Source organism: Balearica regulorum, chromosome 3 (genome assembly GCF_011004875.1).
Source record: "Balearica regulorum gibbericeps isolate bBalReg1 chromosome 3, bBalReg1.pri, whole genome shotgun sequence".
Classification (NCBI taxonomy): domain Eukaryota; kingdom Metazoa; phylum Chordata; class Aves; order Gruiformes; family Gruidae; genus Balearica; species Balearica regulorum.
In genome coordinates this window covers 13403525-13425846 of record NC_046186.1, presented here as the reverse complement: position 1 = coordinate 13425846, position 22322 = coordinate 13403525, and the positions used below count along the sequence as shown (strand labels likewise).

Below are 22322 nucleotides of genomic sequence, written 5' to 3'. Positions count from 1 at the left end.
AAACTCTGTTGAAACTTATGAAAGAGGAAACGAAGCAGAGAAAGCAGAGGTAGAATTCATTTGACCCACTATACAGACTCCCCACTGTGTCAACAGAGAAATAAAAAAATTCCTCTAAGCTATTCAGAATATACTTTCAGATATAGTCAATCTTGCTCCAGAGGTACCTATTTCTTCCCATTGCTATGAAGACATCTAATAGCTATCCAGAAATTAATCTAGATGAATTCCGTTTTATTTTAAGTAACAGACAAAGACATGGCAGAGTCAAGATTTGAACCTTCTCAAGTCACATTACAGTGCTAACTTCACATGCCATCTTTGTAGCTAAGGATCAATTCTGCCTTATTATGGAAGTGGATGATTACCCTGAAGTCAGGGTCCATGTATTTGCCATAAAAAATTATTTGGAAAATGTGACCAGCCTCCTGCACAATGACCAACCTAGCAATCACTGATCACTGCTCAGTTGGCTCACTTCTACCTGGAAGATAAAACTAGCAAATAGTTGATCAGATGGAATTCTCAGGGTAGCAGCACATATTTTTAAGTGATACAGTTATTTCTCTTGAACCTGAGAAACTCAAGACTACATTCACATCACTCAGGAAAGGTTTACATGCCTCATCAAATCAGAAAAACTCAAAGGAGATAAAAATTCAAACCATTCTTTGCCATTTTTGTTAGAATCAGAATCCCTAAAGCAGTGAAAAAAGAGAATCTCTAAGCTAGGAGCCCGTATTTAACAGCTTGAAAAAAAGTCTCCAGTCTTAAAGATTAAGGAAAGGGTAATTTGTTCCACTGTCCCTGAAATTCTCTTGAAATAGCTCCCAAGAAGTGACGAGCTTGGAGAAAATAGTTGTTTTTCACAATAAACTCATAATCTGAAATATTTTAAGATATTTTTTTTTTTTATTAGAGAAGAATCACTAAACTAATCAGGTGAATTAAAATTTGAGACCATGTACTCATTTTTAAAAACTGAGTTATACATCTCAAATCTCCCATTTACATCTATCTAACTATCCTGCAAGATTACAGGGCTTTATGATAAATGTGAGAAACAAAATACAAGCACTGTATGTTTGGTCCTATCAAAATTTTACTTGTGTAGTCTCTGTAGGCAAGAGACTGAATTACAAGTCAGGAAGTTTGCATTCAATTCCTGGGCTCTATCTACTGCATGACCTTGAGCAAATCAATTCACCTCTTTGTGATATATCTTCCCCTCTGTAAAACAGAGTCAAGGAGAAGCCATGGTAAAATACTGATATCTGCAGATGAAAAATGCTAAGGAAGACTTAGTGTCATGAAGCACAATTATATATATATATTTTTTTCTCTTTTGAAGTAGGCTCTCTTGTAAAGGGAAAGACTTAGCAACTTTTTTCCATGAACTACAGTTTATTTTTGCTGAAAGACATGGTGCAGGTTTGTAAAAACCATGTGGCCCAAATAATAGTACTTTTTCGTGTGTGTTTGCAAGGTCTCACATGAAAAAATAACAGTGATTTCCCTGTGACTAGTCAAAGCCAAAGCTAAAACTGAAGGCTCATTATCAACATTACAGCAATAACATTTCAGTTCTGCTACTTCAGATCTCAGACAAAGCAGAGACAACATCAAATATCTGCTTATTTACAACAGAACCACTGCCAAAGATGAGCATTTCAGCATAAATAAATTACATGATTGATAAAAAATTATGGCCATAGAACTTATTCCAGGGTAGGTGTAATACAAAATTATTTTAGTGTAACTATAAAGTTGGCAGGAAAGCAGAGCTAACAAAGAGAAATAAGTATCTGTGCCTGGAAGAAAATGCAAAGAAAAAACACCCGATCCTTATTTTAATTTCAAACAAGCTAATATATTAAAGTATGTAGGTAAAGATAAATTCTAAATTTTGCCATTCAAAAGTAATTAAAATGATTTATAGAAAGTCATAAGCTTGGGCTGAAAAAAAGCTGCAGACTAGTATTCTCAAATCTACAGAGTACTAAAGAAAAGTCACTCTTACATCAATCTTTGATGTCTTTGAGAAAGCTCCCACAGGATGAACGTGATCATACAGAATAATAACTCCCACCATTACTCGCATGCAGAACATAAGGGTCTCTTCACTGGTGAATCTACTCCTGTACTCTCTGGAACAAAAGAAACAAAAAAAGTCTTGACTTTTTACTGGACAAATTTGCAAGCTAGAGTATGAATGCATGAAATCCAAACATTGTATTTTAAGGTTGAAGATGAATCTTAGTAAGGTTTTGAAGATCTTTCAATTGCATAAGTCTTTGTTGTTTTACAAGGAAGGTTAGAAAGCAAATAGAGATAGATAAACCCCTTCTAACACCCCTTCATAGCTCAGATCCTCACTTCAGCAAATGTCTAAGATGACAGCTTCACAGAAGACTTCCACAATTCATGAAATATGGTGGAGATTGATTGTACTTTTGTTTAATCTTAAGAATTGGAATCTCAGAATATTGGAACCTCAAAGGAAAGCTACTCTTTTTGCTTGAATTCCTACTTTGAAATAGTTAATATTTAGGTGGGAACTAATTTCAGCAGCTAGTAAGTTCAGGGCTTCACCTAGGTGGGTCATAGTCATCTCTCTCTCTCTCCCCTCACTCCTCCTCCAGGTATACAGGCAACTTCAACAATGCAGGTTCACTAAGTGTTTAAAATGTGGAGGCCCACTAGACAGGAATGGACTGAACTTGTTCCAAAGAGGAGTTTTTTGATTTTTGAATTGCAAAATAAGAATATAGGGGCTGTCTTAACTGTGCCATCTATCTGCTCTAATCCCTGAAACCATCATAATGAAATGAAACATGAACTACAGTAGGAAAACTCAGAAATACTGAAAAACAGAAATTATAACAATTTTTCTAAAAAATATTGAGTAGATAATACATAGATTTGTCTAGTGTCATTCACTGATTTTCAATATAAAACTTGATTTTTTCACTTAAACGCATCATTAAAAACACTAAAATCTGTACTATACTACCTCTCAGTTTACAATAACTTCAACTTTTATTCTTCTGTTTAAATAACACAGCATGATAACATCAACAGATTTAAAGGCTACAGACATTTTGATGTGAAAATGCTTGATTATCCCACAGTTAGAACTATCAGCTAATCTTCTGGTAGATGACTCAGAACTTTCTGCTTCTCCACTTTTGCAAAAAATGAACTGACACATAAGGTTAGTTTTCAATGACTACTTCTAAGATGACCTGGGATTGTGAGGTGAATCCCACCACCTACATACACTTCTTCAGAATTTTCATAAACACAGTAACTTCAGGAACTCTAGCCTTTCCATGGCACCATGAACAAGCGATTTAAAGACAGGAAGACTACCTTGACTCTATCTTCTATGTGTTTTCCACTCTAATCCAAAAAATACTTGACTAAATGCATAGTTAAACAATAGGAACGCCACTGGCTATACCTCTGCTAGCAGCTAAGAAAACAACTGTACAGTTTCCATACAGCTCAAGTTTCTCATATCCAGAGTAAGATGGCTAAATCAAAAAAAGGTCTACTCAAATGATCCTCAAAACAGTCTCTGTGTACCATTTGTGAAAACACTACTTGGAAAAGCCAAAATCTTGCCCCCAAGTGTACTAGTAACTGAGCAGCATGGGCAATCAAGAGACAATAGCTGGCCTGTGGCCCTGGGTAGACAAGACAGACACTGAAGCCCATGAGTGCATAAGATTACACTTGTATGTTGACTTCTTGTTGAAATACAGGCTGCCCATGTAAGCTTTCCCTAACAAAACTCAATGTTGATTCTTGAAGAATATCATAAGGTGGTTAAAATAGGCTTTCTAATACCAGGTCATGCTTTGTGCACAAATGTGATAACAACTTAATGCAAATATACAGGAATTCATTTGGAAAAAAAATGCGTTTATCCCAGGTGGCTACTTAAAATACAATACAAATTCTCTCATACAAGAAAAACAAGATTTAAGGTAAAACTTACGGTGTTTCCAACATGACTTTACATACACTAGCCATAGTACTTAGACAGTCCGTTGTATTTTCAATTGGTAACGTTTTGTTCTAGAAAGGTTAAAAACAGTCAATGTTCAGTAAACCATCTTGTAAAACTAAAATCAAGAATGTCTGTGTTAGACCTTTTCTCCCCCATTACCTACTTCTGATACAAAATGAGTAGTTGCATTACTGAGTGTTTTCAGCATTGGTGTGGCTTCTGCATAAAACAGGGACATCCTATTGGCCATTTCATTGTTTACTTCATTCTCAATGTCTAGCTGATGAAAACATGAGAAAAAATAGTCAATAAAACTCTTTAAAGTCTTGCTGGCAGCAAGATAAAGATACACTACATGCTGATGTCAGCAAGCAGATTGTTGCATGAATACTTCCACTCTAATCACTTCATCCAGATTGCTGATTAACTCTTGGTGGGAAGGGGAGAACATGACAGCTAGTGAATCAAAAGAAAAAACATTACCACAAATGGTATAAATGCACACTGATAAGTACCTCAGTGTGAACAGCAGATCAAATTTTATTTACTTACATGCATGTTGTTTATTCTGTTGCGACTTATTGTCCGCCTATAATAACTGAAGTCATTCTGAATTGCTGGGTTTCTCATCTTAGAGGAAGACAAATAGGAAATAATCGGTTTTGGTTCAAAATACAGGGGGAAAAAATCAGCACACATTAAAAGATTTTATTAACCTTAAGTTCATCAAAACGAAGAGTAAAATGTAAGATTTCTGCAAACTCTTTTGCTAAAGCCTGTTCCCGTTCCAGGTGCTGAGTTGGGGTATAAGGTGGGCACGTCAAGGACTCCAATAAGCTCTGCAGGGCTTTCTCTGAATAAAAATCAGAAGCACAAATTCTATTCAGTCCACATTATGACAAAGTTTTAAGTAAGTATCTAAATACAATTTTTTTGAAGGAACCCTCTGAACATGCAGAGCCCTAATAGAAATGCTTTTTCTTATTATTCTAAGGTGAGAAACATGAGTCAGACACCTGCCTCTTCAGGCTCTCTGCCATTTTCGCTCCATTTTGTACCGCTGAGCTCTTTTCCCTTTTTATCATTCTTTATCTGGGTTCCCTATCAAAAATTGTAGAGAAAGCATTTTTCCTGCATTCAGATATTCAACTCTTTCTCTTTCATCTTCCTCAATTAGCCATCAGCTCAGTATAGATATTATTCTGGCATCCCTGTACTAAAAATGTGCTCTTGGGCACTGATAGCATGAATTCAGCTCCCGCAGCTGTAATTACTAGCACAACTCAAAAAGTGAAAGTAAGCAGGATGGTGTAGAAGAATTCCCTTCCACTGGGAGCTCTCCCACTTCAGAGATAAATTTTTGCACACTGGTTCTCTTCCGGTGTCCTAATTCAAGAAGTAATTACATTATTTTTTGGGTTCTTAGGGATGACAAAGTCACTGTAAAACATGCCCAATTTTGGATTTTCATCTTGTGAGAGACTTTATTGATACTCTTCTCCCCTTATTACACCTGTCTTTAAAAAGTCTCAAAATAGTATTATTGGTTTACATCCCTTTTAAAACTCTGAAGTATCCAAACTACAAAAATAAATTGCATTAGTACAATATGGACCAGTGAAGTGCAGAAGAGTGGCAGGCACCAGATAAAAACTTCAAACAGTTTTACCACTTTCTTTGCTTGTACTCTATTTAGATAACGCAAATTTATTTTAAGTGACTAACAAACTACGATAATTTTGAAATTAAATGAAGATTAAAAATATGCCTCAATAAATGTAATTGCAACTAAATGTCTGATATCAGACAGAAAGAATAACAACCTTTTAAAAGCTTGTGGAAAAAGAAACTTCCTATTTCTTTACATATAAACTAGCCTAATAAACAGACATACTAAAACAGGGCTCACCTAATCTGAGTGAAAACTCATAAAAGCGCTTCAACCTTACAACCAGAGGACATACGGAATTCCATGCTTTTTCTTGCAACTGGATATCATTGGGGTTTTGTATTGCCTGGAATGAAAATATTACTGTAAATAACTGTGATCCATGAATAACAAGCAAAAGATGGTTTGGAAGTTTTCTAGTTCACTATTTTACAAAGTATTGTAAAACACAGAACAATTACATTGCACAGGAATAGGAAACTGGTGAGCCCAAAAAATATCGGTTTTCGCATCCTCTCCCCTTGTAACATTTATTTAAAATTATTCATTCAAATGCACCACTGACATATAGGAATATGTTTTATCACATTGTATGGGGAAAAAATATGGCAGAAACATCAGGGAAGACCTTTGGTATGATTACTGGTTACAGAAATAGTTGTCTTTTTTTTTTTTTTTTTTTTTTAAATTCCAATGCTTTTGAAATCTTCAGCATATTCAGGTTCTTAAGTAACCAACAGCTCAGACTAACAGTAACTGCAAAGCTGATGGAGGGAAAGGTTTGGTCAGTTGAGCCAAATTCTAAGCTACAGTTCAGGATCCATTTCATAGAATAAGATGCCTGCAAAGTTGATGTAAGGTTATAATTTACTGCAGTTCATTATTTCGCTTACACAGACGAACAACTATCTTCAACTTTTTTTATAGTGTATTTCTGACATCAGAGTATTATTTCTTCCAAGTCCTCAACTTTGACTTCTACCATAAGATATATGAAATGAGGTATATGAAATGGTGTTTCTCAAAGTGAAAAATAATTACTAATAGTAAACCTAAAAGAAGTTCAAACAGCCATCATTTAACAATTTGACATTAGGGCTCTATATTCAACATTACACCTAATCTGTAACGTATTTTCTAAATACAATTTTAATGAAAATTTTCATATAATTTCATAGAATGTGCTTGGATACAGAACAGAAGCAAGGAACACACTGAGTTTTGCTTGATTTTGCTTCCAAAGAACTGTCATTAACTTCAACAAACATACATCTCTAATTTCTTGTCCAGCTCCTTTGTAAGCCTGAAGGTCTGCAAGCATACTTTCCGAGTCCTGTAAAACTGCACTGATCTGATTCCACACCTCCCTTTCTCCATCTGTGGGCTGTGCATCTGAGAAACAGAAAAGCAAAATGCACAAAGTCAAAAGGTAGCTGCAATACAAATGGCAAGATTACTCAGTTCTACTTAACATTATATCCAGCTTGACTATGTGTAACTGTGTTCTGATGTGTTTTTTTAAAAAACACAATTACACTGCACTGCCATTCTGTTAAGATCCAAGTTTTTGCTTTATATTGTAAGGAAGAAAAAACAATCAAGTTTTCGTATGCTCTGGCTTATAATGCCTCTTCTCAAAATGCAGCATTTTAAAGTGAAACAGTATCATAAAGCAATGTTATTAGAAAATAGGATAATGCATCAGTCCTTTAGTAAAGATGTCCCTCTCTTTCATGAGCTCCATAGCTTGATTACAAAGGATTGTTCACTTTTCTTGCAGCTTGGGGATAAAATCAGGCTTTTCAGTAGATGGAGCAGTGGGATATTATGACATTTTAACTTTCCTCCAGGCTTCCCTAACCAGGATAATTTATTTCTCCTTTTGTAAAACACAGCTACGGTACAGTTAAAAATAAAAATTTTTCTTATGTCTGTCAGAGATCATTCCTCCTACTAAAATAAATCCAGCTCTGTCAATGATCAGTTTTCAGGGTGGGAGCAACCTGTACACCTTTACTGTTCAGAGAAATGACATTTGAAAGTAGATCAATTTTCCCATTCCAATCCCATCCAATGGGATTTTCACAGTACTGACACACCAGGGAGTGATGTTATCCCTAGAACATCAACACGTTACACAAGGTAGAGATCTTCTGCCTTCTTTTGCTTTAAAACATAAAGATGACTGGCACTGACTAAAGACTGGATGATCCATATACAGAATTGCAGTCAGTATTTGTAGAAACAAGCACATTGTCCCAGCAGATTTCTACAGAAACACAACTTTTTCTTTTTTTTTTTTTTCTTCTTAAATTTATATTAGCTTGTAAAGACAGAATTTTAATCTTTATGGAAGAAAAAAATACTTTAAAGGGTGAATCTTAGGACTTAAAGACTACTTGTTCAAATTAAAAGCAATGAGACACCTTCAGTTCAAAACTCACCAATTAGGAAGAATTTCTGTATACATCTCTACAGTAATAGACAAGAATTAGTAAAAATACATTTTCTATTTTGTCTTCTCACTCTCCTTAAGAGATGAGACACAGTTTTCCATCCATACGGGATTCATTTACCCACCTCCCATTAGAAACAAATGAACTGGTTCACCTTGGAAAGTACAGAAAGCGCAGGCATTCTTTCCACGACATTTTAGGTGAGGATAATTTGTTTAAATGTGTCAAGTCATCTATGGACCTTGCACAAATGAGACACAAATGGCTGAGATTTACATGTCTGTAGCTCTGAAGCAACTAATACTTAAAATCTTTCCTATATTCCTATGTCACCATGAGTCCCAGGAGACTGGGCACATGAAACAATCCTGATTTGACTTTCCTTTCACTCTGGAAGTTTTCCCTAATCTTGTTTAAAAGATAAAACAAGTGAAAGTAAAAATCAGTTGGGCTTACTCAGCTGGGTTTTATATCCAAAATATTTCATGTAACTAAAAAATTCCACTAGCCTCCAAAAAGTGAGGAAAAGTAGCAGCAAAGGGAAAAACTATCCCAAACAGGAAAATCCCAGGTGGGACACGGCTGTTAGTCACGTGAAGTTTACATTACTACTGACCAGTTCTTTCCCCAAGCTGCAAGAAGTCTCAGGTATACACTGTAAGGGGTCTGTCACCTCGTAGTAACGAAACAAACCGGGAAATGCTTCTGAGTTTAACAAAGAAAGTGGTAATCCTGCTGAACAGTTACAGACCACGGAACAACAGAGTAGGGGGAAGGTAGGAGTCACCTATAAATCAATATCTATATTTTAATAGTTAAATAAAAGTTAATTAAAATATCATTTTTCAGTGAATATTAAGACACAAAAGAGAGTAAGTAATTTATTAGTACAGTTCATGAGTGTAAAATCTCCATGTTCAGGTCACCTGAAGCATGGGTTGGTTTACCAGGTATTTCTATGTTATTTTTTTACAATTTATTTACTTCAAAAAATATTAGCCCCTAATAGAAATGTAAACACTATAGACTGCTCAGCACTTTGGGACTTAAAAATGGCCTTTAGTAACACCCTTTAAGGTTAGTCTTTTTCAAATTTTCCCAATTCATCTTTTGGAAGTTAGGAGAAGGCTGAATATTTGAAACCCATTGAGCTTTCTGTAGTACCCCAGCACCTGGGGAAGGTGTAAGAGTAGGAGTAGGAGGAAAGTAGGTGGGTGGAAGAGGGAAGGAAAGGGAGGGGAGAGGAAAAGGGCTGCAAAGGCTACAGAGCAACAGGCTTAGCTCGCATTTGCAGAAGCAGTTTGTATTTATGCTGAAAGTGCTTAGCTTAAAAATAAAGGTAGGGAGGATGATTCAGGCTTTTTTTTAAAAAAGAAAAAACACATGCATCTTACTTATGAAATACATGTTATGCAAAAGAGGTTCTGATAAGACCATAGACATGTTTCAAAAGGGATTTTATAGGAAGGTCTTGCCAAAAATGCTCAGCTAAAATACCTGTAATAGATCACTTTGAAAAAGATTTCATCTTGCTGTCAACAACAACAATAATACCACCAACAACAATTAAAAGGACTATAGACTTCTTCATGACAGATTTTAGTTTTTAAAATTGGTTTTCTATTCCAACAATACCAAAGCTTGTTCCTCTGTTCTGAGTAAAAAAATGCCATTCCTGAATCACAGTGCGCAATCACAGCTTGGCAGTGCTCACCTCTTATCCCTGCACTGCCAGAGAACCAGCACACGCTTAAGCAATTTGAGCCCATTTATAAATAAAACCATAGCCACTGACTAATCCACACTGAATGCAAGCCCTCTCAACAATGAGTTACCACAATCATCAGACTTACTGCATTTCACTTCTGAGTTTTTACGGTACCCATGCATTCAGAGCACACTGCCTTTCGTAAGATAAACCAGGAAACCCTTTCATCTCCCTTTGACCAAGTGTTTCCAATGTGAACCCTACAACCTCACGACTAATGAATCCTCTACCAAATTAATTCAAGAGTCAGACCAGGCTTGACTCTTCCATATACCAGCCGGTTTTCATTTAGAAAGCAAAAAATTTAGCACTGGAGAGAAACACAATTCCACTGGCTCCTTCAGAAATAACCAGGATATGATAAGCTCATCCATTCCATGAACAAATGCTCTCTTTCATCTTTATACGCACTCTATTCCATGTTTTGGATGAAGCTTCAGATTCCATAAAAAAAAGGGGTAAAGCTGGACCAACTACAATCCATTTGTGGATGCATTAAGTATTTCAGATACATGGCTGGGTAGGAGGTATGTATATATTTTACTGTGTCATGCTGAAATCCTGTTTCAGGTTTGTCACCATGGCAATGATTTTTCCCATTTCAATCTGGGACAAAATTAGATGAAAAGCTAGTTTCTGTCTTTAGAAAAGACAAAAGGCATTACGACTACAGGGAAACATGCATTTTAGAGGGTAGCAGAACCTGCTACACTCCACACATTAGAAAGAATAGTATTAGGTAGAAACAGTACCCTATCCAGTCTATATTGAATTTTGTAATTGCAACCTTTCTAAACTAGCCAGAACAAAGTGGAGCAGGGAAAACCTCTCTCCAACTGAGCCGCAGTTTATTGCTTAGGGCATTCTGCAGTGCAGGAGATAAGAGTTTAACCTCCTGCGGGCTGGATACAGATTACATCTCCAGCCTTGCCGCCTGTGGAGCGAGGGTATTAATTAATATCCTACTACGCAAAAAGTGGGCAGTTGCTCTGCTGCCAGGCATGGTCTAATAATAGACACTTTTAATCATACATGAACAATGATAACTGAAAATTTCATTAATCTTTCTGGGGATAGGGGGGGCGGAATCCTAGAAATTAAGTGTCCTTGATTCTTAGGGGGATTACAGATTGGGAGGGGTCGGAAGGGACCTTCAGAGACCATCTAGTCCAACCCCCCTGCTAAAGCAGGATCACCTAGATAGAGCAGGTTGCACAGGGTTGTGACCAGGCAGGTTTTGAATGTCTCCAGAGAAGGAGACTCCACAACCTCTCTGGGCAGCCTGTTCCAGTGCTCGGTCACCCTCAAAGTGAAGAAGTTTTTCCTCATATGCAGACGGAACTTCCTGTGTTCCAGTTTGTGCCCGTTGCCCCTTGTCCTGTCGCTGGGCACCACTGAGAAGAGTCTGGCGCCTTCCTCTTGACATCCACCCTTTAGATATTTATATGCGTTGAGGAGATCCCCTCTCAGTCTTCTCTTCTCCAGACTAAACAGACCCAGCTCTCTCAGCCTTTCCTCACACGAGAGATGCTCCAGTCCCCTCATCATCTTAATGAGGGGATGAAGGGAATTAAATTAGGGTCATGTAACAAGCCTACCTAGCTAACAATTAGGAAAAAAGGGAACCTGCTCAGGTTAAGGTTAGAGTTTGGTCTTATAAAAAGTATTCGTATCTGAGGAAAGGATGGGACTGAAGGCGTCACTTAAGGACACCTCCTCCCAATAATCTTATTTGGTCTTTTCGGTTCAAACCAAATTGTTGTTACCTCAATCTTCAAATTATTTCCAAGAATTCATGTGCAATTAATTGTTTACTTTGCTTGAAAAACGCCCTCCATGGGCAGCAGTAATTTGACAATAGATTTTCTGCAAAAAATAGCTGCTACTGAAAGAGCCTCAAATACCCAGAATTCATTTACCTGTGACTAATTTAAACAAGGTCAACATCTAAAGAACAAAACAGTTCTCGAACTGACAAAATCCATCTCAAGAGAATTCACCCTATGAGGTCGTGAAATCCTGAAATCCACAGGCTCTCAAGACTTGCCATACACTCACTCTTCCTAACACTATTTTAAAGTTGAGAGCTAAGAACGAATTAAGGTAAAGTAAGTAGTATATAATCAAATCCAATATGTAGCAGTTTGATTAAGAATACCCACACCAAGATACAAGTGTAAAACAGCAATAACGTTCCCCTTCCTGGAATGAAGAGATTCTTTTTCTTTAGTAAACCTTTCAGCAGATGTTAAAAAAACAAAAAAACCCCAAAAAACCCCAGCAAACCCACAGTAATTTGGCTGAATGCATATAGTTTTAATTTCAGCTCAAAGAAAAGGCGTTTTTACCTGCATAGGAAAATACTGTTCTCCATATCACTTGCTGAGGTTACCACAGTTGCCATCCACCCTTGATTGCCTTCAAGGCTGGACCGAATAGATCTTCAAATTGCATCTCCTTACACAGATCCAGAGTTAACTGCCTAACTCTAAAATGATTACTGGAGGGCACACAGAACTGCTTTTGCTGTACATTAACTGAAATTAATATTGGATTCAAACTTTTTCAAGTATGACCATGGAGTTAGGAAACTTGCTTCCCAGTTTGGAATCAAAAGTAATGCCAGTAAAAGGTGTCATAAGAATTGCAACTCCTGATATAGACAGCTGCAGGAAAGGGGGGAAAAAGAAAGTATCTTAAACATTTTTTTCTCTGCAGCCTAAAATTTTCTAGGGAAAAAAAGTAAAATAGCTAAAAAAAAATGGGAGGTGAAATTTTGAAATGCTTTTTCTTTCCTGATTCTTTCCAATTTTCAAATACAGTACAAGGTGGAATTTGAAAAAAAAACTTTGAATTAGGTGAGACAAATTAATTTTTCTAAATTAATTTTTCTATACTTTTCTAAATTAAAAAATAAAATTTTTCTAAATTTAATTTTCCTGGTTTTATCTGTCCAATTTTCAAGATCTCAAGAACTGCATAGAAGAGATGTACTGGAGGGACTAACAGTATATATGAAAAGAACAGGTTGGTGAAAAATATGTAACAGAAAAGTGAGAATGTAATTGACGAAAAGCAACTTAATAATTAAGGGTATGTAAAAAAACCAACCCAAAACCAAAACAAACCCAAAAACCTCATAAGGTTATTTTTTCAAAAGATGCAATACAAGATGTTGTCCTCAAAATTTTCATCAAAACATAGAATTATGCCCTGGAGAATAGTAATTCACAAGAAAATAAATTTATTTCTGTTGCACAGAACAGCTCAACCCTACAAAACATTGTCTATAAAATGTGTATTAATTAAGGATAATAAAGGGAAAACAATAAAATAAAAATCTACTATGCTGACCTTACAGTGTAGCTTCAAGACTGATCTAAGATACTGAAATCTCTGCAACTGCTTGCCATCCTCTCCTGCACTTCTGTTCCCATCCATGGCTACTGCTGGGGCTCTTCCAATCCTGCCGTCATCCACATCACCCTGATCTGACTGGAAGAGTATTTAGTAGGTGGGGGAGAGTAATAAAGTGGTAGGTTGGTGGGGTTTTTTCAGCTAGTTCTTAGCAAGTTCACTTTCCCACATAGCTATCTGTGTTGGATTTGCACAGCAAGGTTTTGGCAGCGCGCGGGCTACAGGGGTGGCTCCTGTGAGAAGCTGCTAGAAGCTTCCCCTGTGTCTGACAGAGCCAATGCCAGCCAGCTCCAAGACAGACCTGCCGCTGGCCAAGGCCAAGCCCATCAGCGACGATAGTAGTGCCTCTGGGGTAACACAGTTAAGAAGGGGAAAAGAACTTGCATGCAGCAGCTGGAAGAGAGGAGTGAGAATATGCAAGAGGAACAACTCTGCAGGCACGCAGGTCAGTGCAGAAGGAGGGGGAGGAGGTGCTCCAGGCGCCAGAGCAGAGATCCCCCTGCAGCCCATGCAGAAGACCATGGTGAGGCAGGCTGTCCCCCCGCAGCCCGTGGAGGTCCATGGTGGAGCAGATATCCACCTGCAGCCCATGGAGGACCCCATGCCGGAGCAGGTGGATGTACCCAAAGGAGGCTGTGACTCTGTGGGAAGACCGTGCTGGAGCAAGCTTCTAGCAGGACCTGTGGCCCCGTGGGGGACCCATGCTGGAGCAGTCTGCTCCCCGTGGGAGAGACCCATGCGGGAGCAGTTCATGAAGAAATGCAGCCCGTGGGAAGGTCTTGTGTTAGAGAAGTTCGTGAAGGACTGTCTCCCATGGGAGGGACCCCAGGCTGGAGCAGGGGCAGAGTGTGAGGAGTCCTCCCCCTGAGGAGGAAGGAGCAGCAGAGACAACGTGTGATGAACTGACCACAACCCCCATTCCCTGTCCCTCTCTGCCACTGGGGGGGAGGAGGTGGAGAACACTGGCAATGAAGTTGAGCCCGGGAAGAAGGGAGGGGTGGGGGGAGGTGTCTTAAGATTTGTTCCTATTTCTCATTATCCTACTCTGACTTGATTGGTAATAAATTAAATTAATTTTTCCCCAAGTCAAGTCTGTTTTGCCCATGTCGGTAATCATTGAGTGATCTCTCCCTGTCCTTATCTTGACCCAGGAGCCTTTCATTATGTTTTCTCTCCCCTGCCCAGCTGAGGAGGGCAGTGACAGAGCAGCTTTGGGGGCACCTGGCCTCTAGCCAGGGTCAATCCACCACAGCGTCTTTCACGATGGGTGCAATCATGTGTTTGTACATTTCAATCCCAGCATAAGGATATAAGGCTACGTGGCAAAGCATCACCCATGGGATGACCCCTTTGGAGCAGCACAGATTAAATCGACTTTAATGAATTTAACACCTTAATGTTCTTTTCCCACCTTCTTTACATAAAACACTTGCGTTACTTTTGATGAATGTCAGCCAATAAAGCCTCTGATTTTTGAGGCATGGGACAGATTGTATCTGTTCTACTCCTGCCTATGAGGAAAAAAGCTGTTTCTGTTTTTTTAAGCAGTATTTCTGTGGCACATTGTATGCATAGCAGGAAGAAGTATGTTACACACTCTCCTTGCAGGTACAACACATACCAAATAAAGAGCAGCAAAAAAATTACCAGGGCAGGAGTATCCAAAGAACCTGGAAACATTTCAGTAGTGCTGACAGATTTACTTTGAGATTTCAGCTTACGGCTAACGAGCAAGTGCACAAAACCTAGAAAGTAATATCCCGGTGCAAACAATGACATACAGTAAACACATCAACTCAATATCTGAATGGCCAACTGCAGTGACCATTTTCATCCATGAACTCTAACTGAAAACTAAGCCCACAGAACGTCACAGGTCCAGTGAGCACGCAAGCAGGCTCTTAGCTACGTCCACTAAGAGTGTTCTTTTCCACTGTACAATGGCTAATTAAAAGAGACCAAAGCACACAACTACAGGGATCTTAAGTCACATCCCTTTAACCCAATATAGATTTTGTGCCAAAAAACCTCCAGGACTTTATTTCACAAGTAAAACATTTTAACCTTTCGCTGAGGAGTGTCAATCTCACTGAAATTTGGAGATGATAGTTTTGCTCCTCTCTGGGTAGATGTCCCTGACTAGCATGCCCATGTGCTTGCGCTATCCACCGGTCACCTCCCATGGGACAGGGTGCTTCATGGCCTTCGGTTCTTGGCAATGTGCTTTTGGAAAAAAAACCAACCTTCGGTGCCAAGGCAATAAAACAGATGTTTCCTCCTCTCACCACTACCTCGGCTGCACCAAGGCTTCCCACTGCCAAATCACCTGTTTCCTGCCAAGTCTGCAGCCTGGGTCAGAAGTACTTTCTTACCACCCAGGCCATGATGGGACTGATTAAACCTGGAAGCTTAGAGCAGCTGAAAACCTTCACAATAGCTTGGCAAAGCCACAGAGCGCTACCAAAGTCTTCCAAAGTTTGATAGAAAAAAAAATACGTGGTGTTTTGGATAAAGGTTTGACATCCCGGGTTTTCAATAAAATTCTCCAATGATATAGACAGAAGAGAAAAAGGGATACGCAGCTTGCAGTATCTTCTCCTTAACCCAAACTAACCAATTAACATTTTCCATAATTTAAAACTGATTCTTCATAATGAGGTAAATAAGATCTAGATGAGAAGATACGTGCAAAGTTATAGTCATACACTCTAGCTCTCATCCAAGAAAGCATGTTTGAACAATTTTATGAGATTGAAGTACGTGTTTAAATGACTTTTTGAACCAGTGCTTCAGAGTGCGTATACAAATACGGTCTCGTATCATGTCAGTAATGTTTTGCAGAAAAATAATTCAGGAATAAATGATTAAATAAAACTATTTCAAAGTGGTAAAATCACCTGAAATTCTCTCTTAAACCATGCTTCAAAACAAAGTTGTTTTAAAAACACTGACTTCTCTCAAAGCTTTTTTGTTTTTTTTTTTTTTTGAGGGGTGTGTGTGTTTTTTTCTTTTAGAATAAAGGTATTAAGAGACAAAACATCATACGCTGTTAGCATTTTAAATAAAAAGCATTTCACCTAAGTAGTGAAGTAAGATTAAATCCATATTTAAGGATTTGATGACCTGTTTTCAAGACAACGTCTAGAAGTACATGCAGGGAAACCGTAACCAGCCAAAGTGAAATACCTTTGAGTCAGGTCTAGATGTGACAAGGAAATTAGGATGTGAAACACTCTTTTGCAAACGGATAACCATGCAATTAAGAGAGATGCAATCAAGCACATACACTTTGACCACTTCACTACTTTGTAGAATTTTGTTAAAGAAAGCTGAGGTCCAGTTTATTCATATGCAAATTTAACAATGGCTCAGATGTTTTGAAACATATAATTCAAGGTAAGTTTTTACTTGCATATCTATCTTTCTGCCCCTTTCTCTGCTCAGAATGAATTTAAGTAATTTTGTATGGGTTTATAAATATCAAAAAGCAATATTCAAGTGTAATTTGATTTGTTTGCAAATCCCTTTTGAATTGCTTTATGATGCGTAAGCACATGCAGTTTATTAGGAAATAATAAGCAAAGAAGGCAAGCCAGGCAAGAAGCTTTGCTCACTTTCAAAGTCAAGGAAAAAATTTGGCCCCTGATCAAGCTCTGTGCAAGTGAGAACTTTTAATAGATTTCCCATTTGGTTCCTGAAAAATAGAAAAGGAAGAGAAAAGGAGTCCTGAGTGAACAAATGATTTTAGAGACAAGGACTTGGACAGATTGGTTGTGCTGGAAAATACACACTGCAAGCAATCAGATTTTAAAAGTTTCTCCTCAGTTTGCTGTTAAGTCAGGGAAAAGATTCTCTTATTGTCTTGTAATTGTTTGAACTTACTTTCAAAATCCAGGAAAAAATGTGGATAGTTTTCAATTTCCCTGGTAAGGACCTTAAGAAGATTACCCATCCCAGCAAACCTAGTAAATGCAACAAAATCGTAAACAGTTACGTAAATAAACTTAGAATACTACAACTAAGGGCTTGACACAGTCTGCATCATATAATAAACATTTTGGCAAGTTCTGGACCATGAGAAACATTTTGATAGTCAATTCGGTGATATTTATGCATGGCGACAAAGAGAGTAAGACCTTGGATAAATACAGAAATCATTCTATTCAACGAATTGGAATTTAAGCATCAGTATAACATCATAAAGTACAGACAGATATTTATGAGTTTATTTACTTAGCAAGAGAAACAAACTCAGAACTGTATTTGTAAATCCTCTAAATTGCTGGACTCAAGCTTACTGAATACCATTCCAGTGGTTTGGATTCTCTAGCATAAATCCATGTTATTTCATAAAAATAACTCAATTTAAGGAAAAAAAACCCCACTAAACTAATTGTTTCTAATCAGTAAGGTTTTATAAAATATTACTATAAAAATCTGTCAGAAAGAAAAGCTAAAAAGCTTGCTTTTTTAACTTTTAAAAATGTATGTATGTATGCTTTTTTTTTTTAAAGAAGAAAAAAAGAAGTTCAAACTCTATCTTTTTATCTCTTATACCTATCTTTTACCATCTTGGAAGCCTTTGTATTTCAAGTTATGAAAAACTCCCAAAAGGAAAAGTGACCAATTCTCAAAAAAGCTAGTCTCTATGGAAGACAAGAAGGAATGAGATGTGAAGAGAAACGAGATCTGAAGAAAGGTTTTTACCAGTACAGTCCTTAGGAAGATACATTATTCTAAAACTATGTAAAAGTATAGCTTTCTTGGGCAAACTTAAACTTTTTCGCAGAAGAGAGAAAAATTAAACCACGAAAAGCACATATAAGGATAAAGAGGTCTGCCCGGAGGGATGTAGAAAAATGTAATTTTAGATTTAAAAGTCAGATTGAAAACTGATTTTTGCCTCAAAGATAAGTATTCTCAGTACTCTAAACCATGGCTCTTGAGGCTTACATCTGATGCTCATCTATTTTTCAGTTTAACTTTTTTCCCACTTAAGAAATCAGACCACAAAAAAATTAGTCTAAGCATGTACATGGCTGATACTCCATATGAGGAGGCAAAGTTTTTTTTTCAATTTCTCCCCCAAGCATTACAGAAGAAAAGTATCATCGACCCTGATTTCTATATGCATATTAGTGATATATTTCTATAGCAGGAAAACCCTGGAAGGTAATGTAAGGCTTGGAGATTTCAAAGCAGTCATAGTAACTCCATAAAACGGTATAAATTAAATCAATAATCCATTCAGAGCATGCAGCTTCACGTAAACCAGGCTTTGTTAGACAAATGGCTTTGTTTTGCATTAAATACTTCTTCAAAGTTTTCTCTCCAGAACAAATCCAGTGAGCAGACTGTCAAGCCCTTTACAATTAGCAACATCTTGCATATACAATATTGAAACATGAAAAAATATTCTCCATTATTCATAAAGTTACATCCATTTATATGCAGGAAAAAAAATTAGTTTTACTTTCAGATCTGTACTGTATGAACTGAGTCTGACTTTCTGATTAGCCTACAAAGGAAAAAAACATGCAAACAGAGCAAAATAGATTTTATACAGCATTACAACTCATATCTTCAATAATTTAACATTTTCATCACACTGGTATAATACATTTTATCAGCATCAGGTAAGAGGAAGAAGATAATGTGCATACACTCATTTTCCTTTTCATAACCTTGAAAGAAACAATTTATATTATTATGAAATACTATCACAATCTAAATTACTGACTCAGTTTGGATTCTTCACTTTCAACTTGTTTTAAGCTGTATCTTACCTCATTGCCTTCAATCTTCAGAGAATATCCAACCATTTCTTCTACTGCCGAAGTTAGCACTGCATCCAGAGACTGGCTTAGCTGATAGCATGCTTCGAACAGCGAGGAAGCCTTTTTGCCAAAAACCTGAGGATATGCTCCCTCATTTGCATTGGGTAGCTTAAGGTTATGTGCCCAAGCTCTGGTTTCTGATCCGTCTTACAGAACTACAGCACATTATGGCTCTGGAGATTTCTAAGTATGAGTCTATTTCCTGAGCTTTTACCATATTTCTTAGCTTCTTTTTCATTTTAGGTCACAAGTATGAAACACGAACTTTATACCCATTTTCATCGCCAGTCTGCATTTTCCAGTGATCTCGAAAGCACTGGTTTGACACCATTTCCAATGTACATCAACCCCAAAAATAGTGATATTCAATATCAATATCTAGAAGATATAGTTCAGGCAGTTGCTAAACATGTTTTACTTCTTTATAATTTGAAATAATTTCTTTACGGTTTCCTAAAAAAAAAACAAAACTAAAAGCAAGATCTGGTTCCAGGAAACTTTTACTTTAAACTATAACTCATCATTCAACACTGTTTTTAACTCTGTATTAGAAGGCCAACCTTCACCTTAATAGAAGTGCTAATACATATATTTCCTTGCCCCAAACGGAATTTTTTTTTCTTTATAGCTTGCTGTTTCCCAGTACTTGGATCTTCCAAACTGTCTTTCCCTGGAAACTCTAATAATGTATTCCAAACCTCAGGAATTGCAAGTCACTTCCAGGATAATTTTTAATGATATTTCAAAGTAACCAATAACATAAATTCTGAGCAGGTCAGTATATATACAGCAGTTATAACAGATATGCAGATAAACAGCTGACACACAGGAGCAAATCAGAAAGGTTTAACTTAAGAGCATAAAATTTCATTAAACTGGAAAGCATTTTATTTTACTTACTGTTAAATCAATTTAAATGTTGAAATGAGATGCAATGCATATATAAAAATATTACTGTTGCAGCACTCCTAAATGATAGCTGCTTCTCTTTAGTGTCCAAATCCCTTAAAAATTATAACTTTTATCAGTATGCTTTAATAATGATGACATGACAATGATGTTTGCAATTTCATGTTTTCTACTGTTTTCCAAACCATTAAAGTTTACTCTAAGATATTACATAAGCATATAGAAAATACTTTCTAAGCTACTAACCTTCTATTGTTAACAGTTTAAAGCTAATTAGTAAAATTTTGATGCTCAAATTTAATTAGCAGCACACAGACATAAATAAACAGTAAACCCAGTAATGAACAAGAAGGTACATTTAGCATTTTATATACCATTATGCGGTTGCATATTTAAACATGTTGAGCTTTGAACAAAGTAACACAGGCTGGTTTTCTAACATATCACTTTGTTCCTAAAATTTCATTAATTTAATTTTGATACTCTAGAGGCATTATCTAGGATGGGAAAATAACGTCCTTCTCCACTCAAACAATCAGTTTAGTTTTGAACTACGATAAATAAAATACTACCCCCTCCAAAAGAAATCAAAATGCAACCCTTCAAATCTGACATGGATTTTACATACTTATACTGCAAATATACTGAAATTATATATTTTATTATATACTGAAATACAGTTTTGAAAATTCAGTAAATGTTCACAAACTGGGTATTATCAACTAAATATTGCATGCCCAAAGCTAAATAACATGTTCTTTAACTCTTTTTTAAAATCTTTCTTTACACACTGTTTTAAACAATTACATAATTTTGAAATGTAGAGTTTTGTATTAAATTTAAATGACACCTATAGTACTATAGAAATTGCTAGAGAAGTACTATTTCTTCTTCCTTTACAGGACTAATTTACCAACTCAAAACTGTCAGCATCACTGTAGCTCCACTGAAGGTGTAACAGACAGACAAAGCATTTCAACCTCGTGTCGGTGAAAAAGAAGACGTTCACCAGCTCAATCCTTTGCTGCTCACCAGTTCTCCTTTGCCAGATACTATTTCCTAAACCTACCTGCTTACATAAACATAGTCTAAAAGGCTTTTGTCAAAATGAGCTGGATCAGCAAATACCTACTGCTTAAACTCATTTAGATCATCCTAATGAAGTGGGGCTGAGAGTGTTCTCACGAGCAGCTCCATTGGGAGTTTCAGGAGAAACAGAGGCTCCCAAGTTCAGGAGTGGCAATGAATGATTAGGAAAGATACCTTCTAATGGCACAGCTACATGGGTAGAGACAGGCATCCAGTCTGCAGTCTGAGGGAACTGTACATGTTAGTACAGAGCAGACATTAATGACAACGTTAATGTCATTGAAGCAGCGGACCTGACCTTACTGCATGAATAATTAACTCTGGTTTCAAAAAAAACACCAGTATCTGAACTCAAGATCTCTCAGATAATAGAACGATTAAATATTTTTTTAATCACTATTCCAAATCGTCATGGTATTCACCTATAAAGTTTGTTGAGGTGCTTGTAAAGAAACAGCAGAGTGCAAGATTCAGAAACTAGTTTTATTCTATTAAGGAATAAAATCAAGTGAACAAAGAAATCTTGATTAAAAAACACAGAAGTTTCTTAACAATGATAATCTACTTTGTTTTCTGAAGAAAACCCATATCACTCATTATTTTTGTTTGGGAGAAGAAGGAAGATAATTTTAATTGCATTTGCAAACTCTATTACCAACATTTTGGTCTTTTTTTCCCTTTTTTTTCTTTCTATGCTATATACATATTAAAAGCACCTAATCTCAAAGTATTTGTGTAAGACTAGCTCCAAGAAAACTGGAATGCTGCAGTGCTCGGAGTCATCCATGGAGTGAAGGTACAGGCAGAGCCTGGAGCACTTTCACACAGGTGCCCCCCCAACACATCCCCTACTTCTCCCTCTCACCATCAGCACGTGAATGGAGTTCTGCAAGGCTCAGGCAACAGAATGGGCTTTATCATAGGTAAGAAACTGGGAACATTATTGCTGTGAAAAGCATAATGCTGGAGTCAGAAATAGTCAAGGAAGCGTTCTGATTCATGTTCACAACAATACCAGAAAATCCTTGGAGTTAGGGATAGGGTTATCTAGACCCCAAAATAGGAACAGCAGCAGCTCTGTTATTCTGCACACGTTTGCCTAAACTATTCTTAAAGATCTTCAAAAAGCTCTTTAAGCTCAATAATAATAGTTCAAGTTTTA

At 37.0% G+C, this 22322-nt stretch overlaps 1 protein-coding gene across 8 annotated transcripts in view; it reads right to left on the bottom strand.

Annotated features, from left to right (window-relative positions):
* The window catches only part of CYRIA (CYFIP related Rac1 interactor A), a 59496-nt gene that overhangs the window by 4310 nt on the left and 32864 nt on the right, over window positions 1-22322 (bottom strand). For 3 of the 8 annotated variants that reach the window (XM_075750570.1, XM_075750572.1, XM_075750573.1), the window contains 8 exons: window positions 16940-17019; window positions 6955-7076; window positions 5925-6030; window positions 4732-4868; window positions 4568-4645; window positions 4179-4295; window positions 4004-4083; window positions 2021-2147 (listed from right to left, as the gene is read on the bottom strand). In XM_075750570.1, coding sequence (XP_075606685.1) covers window positions 2021-2147; window positions 4004-4083; window positions 4179-4295; window positions 4568-4645; window positions 4732-4868; window positions 5925-6030; window positions 6955-7076; window positions 16940-17019 — 847 coding nt within the window. Of the gene's footprint in view, window positions 1-2020; window positions 2148-4003; window positions 4084-4178; window positions 4296-4567; window positions 4646-4731; window positions 4869-5924; window positions 6031-6954; window positions 7077-16939; window positions 17020-17207; window positions 17288-22322 lie in introns of all 8 variants that reach the window. The other 5 variants (XM_075750569.1, XM_075750574.1, XM_075750575.1 and 2 more) reach the window with 2 other exon arrangements.